Source organism: Halichondria panicea, chromosome 17 (assembly GCF_963675165.1).
Source record: "Halichondria panicea chromosome 17, odHalPani1.1, whole genome shotgun sequence".
NCBI lineage: Eukaryota > Metazoa > Porifera > Demospongiae > Suberitida > Halichondriidae > Halichondria > Halichondria panicea.
In genome coordinates this window covers 3,007,999-3,013,304 of record NC_087393.1, presented here as the reverse complement: position 1 = coordinate 3,013,304, position 5,306 = coordinate 3,007,999, and the positions used below count along the sequence as shown (strand labels likewise).

The 5,306-nt window shown below is 43.3% G+C and overlaps 1 protein-coding gene across 1 annotated transcript; it reads right to left on the bottom strand.

The window, feature by feature from the left end:
- Nucleotides 1–1,682, bottom strand: LOC135351412 (52 kDa repressor of the inhibitor of the protein kinase-like). The gene is made up of 3 exons (XM_064550396.1): nucleotides 1,124–1,682; nucleotides 599–997; nucleotides 1–227 (listed from the first exon to the last, which is right to left on the bottom strand). The coding sequence occupies exons 1-3, from the start codon at nucleotides 1,680–1,682 to the stop codon at nucleotides 1–3; spliced, it is 1,185 nt and encodes a 394-aa protein (XP_064406466.1).
- Nucleotides 1,683–5,306: the final 3,624 nt, after the last annotated feature.

Below are 5,306 nucleotides of genomic sequence, written 5' to 3'. Positions count from 1 at the left end.
TTAATCTTCATCAGCTTCATCAAATTCACTAAGTATGTCCATGAGTTCCATTCTACGGGAATGTTTTCTTGCAAACATGTTGACTATTTCATCCAGGTTCAGCTTCATTCCATACTGTGTGTGTAGTAATGCTAGTCCACTGAGTCTTTCTTGTCCCATTGTAGAGCGGAGATAAGTCTTAAGACGACGTAGCACACTGACACTTCGCTCACACTCGCAACTTGTGACTGGAATTGTGCAAATAAGACGCAGAATGGTGTTAATATTGGGCCACATGTTGAATCTAGCCATGAATAGGGTTTTTGATGGTAAGTCAGGCATGTTAGGGTTAGATGACTGTGGCATCCACTTATGCTTCCACAGATCAAGTTCAGCTTCAAGAGACGAGGGAGAAGGGAGGTCTTCAGCATAGCTGGCTAGAAGCTCGTCATGAGTGCAAATTGGAATGGAGGAATCACAGAGGAATCACAGAGGAATCACAGAGAACAGTTGGAACCAATTTCATTCCTATGAGAGCTTTTTCCTGAATTTCAGAAAATCTGTAGTCTAAATGAGAAAGCAGCAAGCAGCTCGTCAAGAAAGGGAATGGAAACAATACGGCGGTAGTACACCTCGGGAGTTTCGCCAGGTGTGTTGCTTCTGGAGGTTTGTACTGAGCAGCGCCTAGGCAGTTGTGGCTGAGATGCATTCACCTTTTCCCCGAGAGTAATTGCTGTTTCATGCCAGGTCCTATGCTTGCTAACCATGTTTTTTCGCACATCTTGAAGAGTAGCAATCACAGTTTTGACATCAGAATATGCTTGGCAAATATCATTAGCTCTCTTCTGTAGGGACACTGTGAGGCCCTTTGTGTACTGGAGGCATTCTTTTGCAACCACAAAAGAGATAATGAACTGGTATCTTGTGATGCAAATTAGAAGACTCTCTGCTGCACGACAAGACTCACTATTCCAGCCACTCGAACTGCCACTGCTAATGATTGAAAATGTTTCAACAACTGCAGGAAAAAGATCAAAAAACACCTCCAGGGCATTTACACGGGCAACCCATCTTGTTTTGCACAAGCTTACCAATTTTTGTGCTCTGGAACTGTCAACTAGAGTAATCTGTTTTTCTAACTCACTCTGTCGTTTGGGTGAATTTGAGAAAAACAAGCAAATCTCTACCATTGTGCCCATCATGTTTTTAACTAGTTGAACTTTACAAGCACCCACAACACAAAGATTCAGAACATGGGCTGCGCAGTGCACATACACAGCCTTTGGACAGGTATCCTGAACAACCTTAGCAGCCCCTTTGTATTTACCAGCCATGTTTCCTGCTCCATCATAACATTGACCGCGGAGGCAGCTAATATCAAGACCGTACCTTTTCAAAGCCTCAAGTATTTTCTCTGCAATGGCTTGTCCAGTAGTGCCAGTATCGCAAACAACAAACTCGACAAACACCTCACGAATAGTGTTTACTTTATCAACAAAGCGTAGCACAAGAGGTAGTTGTTCCTTGTTTGAACAATCAGCTGCTTCATCAGCACAAACAGAAAAGAATGTTGCATCTTTAATCTCACTGAGGATTTGCTGCTGTATCCACTCTCCAGCACATGAGATGAGCTCATTCTGAATTTGTGGCGAATTGTACCGTGCATTTTGGGGGGCTGTCTGGAAGTGTTGTTCCAAGATCATGTCTCCTGCATCTTTTCAGAAGTCAAGTAAAGCAAGAAAATTTCCTGGATTTGTGTCGCTATGTTCACGATGGCCTCGAAGAGAAATCATCTGTTTGCCACAAAAGACGATCGTTTTCAAAATAGATCTGATAATGGATCGATTTTTGGCAATAGTGACAGAAGACTGTATTAGTAGCTGTTGTGAAACAGATAGAACACCTTTTTCCATGTGATTTAGAAAATCAACTACACATTTTGTGGCAGTTTTGTGTGTTGTTTGTCTCTCATGCTCTTTAAGTGTAACCTTTGCTCGTGTGAAATTTGTCATTGCAGATGTAACTAACTGACCGAGTGGTAGAGTGCGCCTAGCAAACAGCATACAATGTACACAGTAACCACCATTTCTAGCTTCTGAGTAACATAGCCAGGAGAACTGCTTCAGCCATGAGTGCTGAAATGACCTCTTCTTACTGTACTCTTCCTTCTGAGGGAATACTTTGGTACTCTTAGGCCTGAACGCATTTTTCAGAAGCCATAGCTTCTCCTCTTGTGGAATACTAGAGATCTGAGCTAGGCTGTACGTGCCAAGGTCATTCCTCACCACTGATGGATCTGGATCTACACGCTCGGTGTCAGACTCACTGGTGTCAGACTTACTGCAGTCGAAGGATGGATGACTGGGAGTAGAAGCTGATGAAGCAGGAGAAGCAGAACAGAGAGACACTAAAAGGATTAAAGTATTGCTAGTCTAGCCTGAGCACAATTAAATACCTTGAGAGGTTTCCTGTGGCTGGGATTGTGGTAGATCTGTACTCTCTGAATCAAGTTGTGCTAGAGATATACTAGAGCAGGATTGAGTAGTCTTGGTCTTCTTTGTTTGAGGTGCATCTAAGCCTAAGGAAGACACTGGGACAAAGCCAAAGGATGACAAACGCTTCATGATAGCAGACTCAGAGTGTTGCAGACTGATTGCAAGCCACGTGAATATTGCAGAAAAGATGGGCAGGGCTGCTTAATTTTTCTATGAGAGCCCTGCCCACTTTTCTCACTGGGGGGGTTTCTGGGCTGGGGGGGTTTCTGGGCAACCAGGAAACAATGGTAGCTACGCCCCTGCAATCACCTTGGTACCTGTCACCACACCTCGTATTCCGAGTGGGAAGGCAAGTGCCTCCCGTAGGAACCAGCAGCACCGGTTGCTGCTGAGTGGTGGTGACCATGTGAGTCAGCTAGCTAGTTAAATTCAGCACACTGGTAAGGAGGACTCACTGTTCAAAGACGATGCCATACGAGTGACAATATCTCCTCAACAGAGTTTGGCCATGAAGGCAGACCTCCAGATACATGTCCTGTATATGTGTACCTTTGCGTTGTACGTAGGTGGTACAAGGAACTGGGTGTGGCCATAGCATCAGAGGGCAAGATGAGAGCAGAAGCCAAGGAGTACATCAGCGGGGACAATCTTCGTGCAGAGCTTACTCCCTTCACATTCTCCAAAGATAAACATCTTGAAGTTCGAAATGTACCGATAGCATATCTTGTAGAGCTATGGAAAAAAATCGAGGGTATGGGTACATTCTAATTAGTATAAATGATGTAGTTTTATTCAGTACAGTAGTGTTCACCGCCTAACTTGGCACGTACCTGATAGTGAGAAGATAGGAGATGAACTCAAATTTGTAATGTGCACAATCCCAACTCTCCAAACAACACCTGTGTTTTTTGTGCCCCGGACAGCTTGAGTGTAGCTCTGGGACGATATAGAGAGCAGATCAACGGGATGAAACACAAGTACTTTTGAGTTTCGTTACCTTTCTATAGGCGTTTCAAGTAGTATCTATGTTGGTAGCCATAGAATATTTTCGAAGAGGAAGCAGCAAGCACTTCTTCACAAGTGGACACAAGCTCTACAATAGTCTACATGCTTGCTAAGCATCTTGGTTGACCAGAGTGCAGCTTTTAAAGGCCACACATACTGGCAGCAGCAAGGTCGATGGTTAGTTTGTGCACAGCCCACAACTTTATTGTGGGCGGAGATAATTTGGTGGGTTGGCAAACTAAAGTGATTGAACTGTTCCAGATTGTGTCGAGATTGTGTGCGCTGAACGGGAAAGGGAAAGGGATAAAGATACACACACTCAACCAATCTGTTGGCCTGGTGTCCATTCTAATACATTGTGGATGAGACCAATAGATAGCTAGCTTCTGTATTTTAAACTCGGGCTTCAATTTATTTGTTTCAGTGTGGCAAAAAAAGATAGTAACCGTAACAGTGCTACCTTGTAGTTCTATCTGAACAGTCCTATCTGAACAGTCGAATAGTCAGCCAAGGACAGAGCGAGAGGTAAGCTTTGTGTGCGTATGATTATTAGCTAGCTGATAATACTATACGCTTACCTGTAAAGGCTTCAGCAGTACTGTAGAAACACTGTACACTACACTCTAAAAACAGGCTCTAAACTAACTCAGCTTCTACACAAGTACACACTCATATCTAAGCAAGTATTAAATCAGCTTATGAAGGCTTGCTCTGGCTGGTTGACTGTTTCTTTGGAAACCAGGAGATACTTTGCTACGAAGTTGAATAAAGAAAACTGTCACTGCTTCCAAGTTATGCATCTTTCTTTGCTAGAGGCGATTGCTAGAGGCGAATGCTGAAAAAGAGAAAATAATTGAATAGTCTATTTCACACACTCAGAGGTAGGTGGACAAACCTCTGGACAAGCATATTAAATCAGCTGCTGAACTAGGAAAATGAAGATCGCTATTCAGCCTTGGCTGGTGTAATCCTCCGTTCGAAACTGGCAGACGAAACTAGACTAGTTTGCAACCTGCACCTATCAATTCAGTCCCTGCTATGTCGGGCAATATCAATTGCCCCACCCCGGTTTAAATCAAATCCCCACTTAATTCTCCTCACCCCGGGATTTGACTACATGCGTGCATGTGCATGTGCTATACTTTTCCGGATGTTACTGTTGAGGAAGTCAAACTATCCCGCATGTACTCCCAATAAAACCCCCGGTAGTGGGGACCGGTAGTGGGGACTGACATCTTTGCTAGGGGTAGGGGCTGATAATATAAGTAAGACTTTCATCACACAATATTTATTTCACACATTAATGGTTTAGGTATCGGTAGTATCTCAAGAATACTACTCAGGCACCGTTGTGTTTCGCATGATGTCAGAAAACAATGAGCTTCATTTTGAATCATTAATTTTTGATGCAGCAAAAAATACAGCAAAAAATACAGCTGGACCCGGGCGCAGAGACAGTTAGTTAGTTTGATGTATCTGATATGTGATATGTCATGTGCCCATGCATGTATACTCCGCGAAAGATGTTTTCCAGTACAAATGCCACCTGTCTATCCCTATCCCAAGGAGAGGTTTATCTGTTGACAAGAGCCTTACCAACATGATACAAAATCTAAGAGGCAGTGTACCAGCAAAGCCCAGGAGTCCATTGGCCAACAGACAATCAGACAATGATGAATGCTCCAAGAGGGGATGTCAAATATACCAGGCCTAAAAGTAATTAATAATGACTTATCTACAAATACACTGAAGTCTATCGATGCTGCACATTTTTAATGACGGGCTTGTATATACACAAAGGGGCTTGTATACAAAAGGCATTTGCTG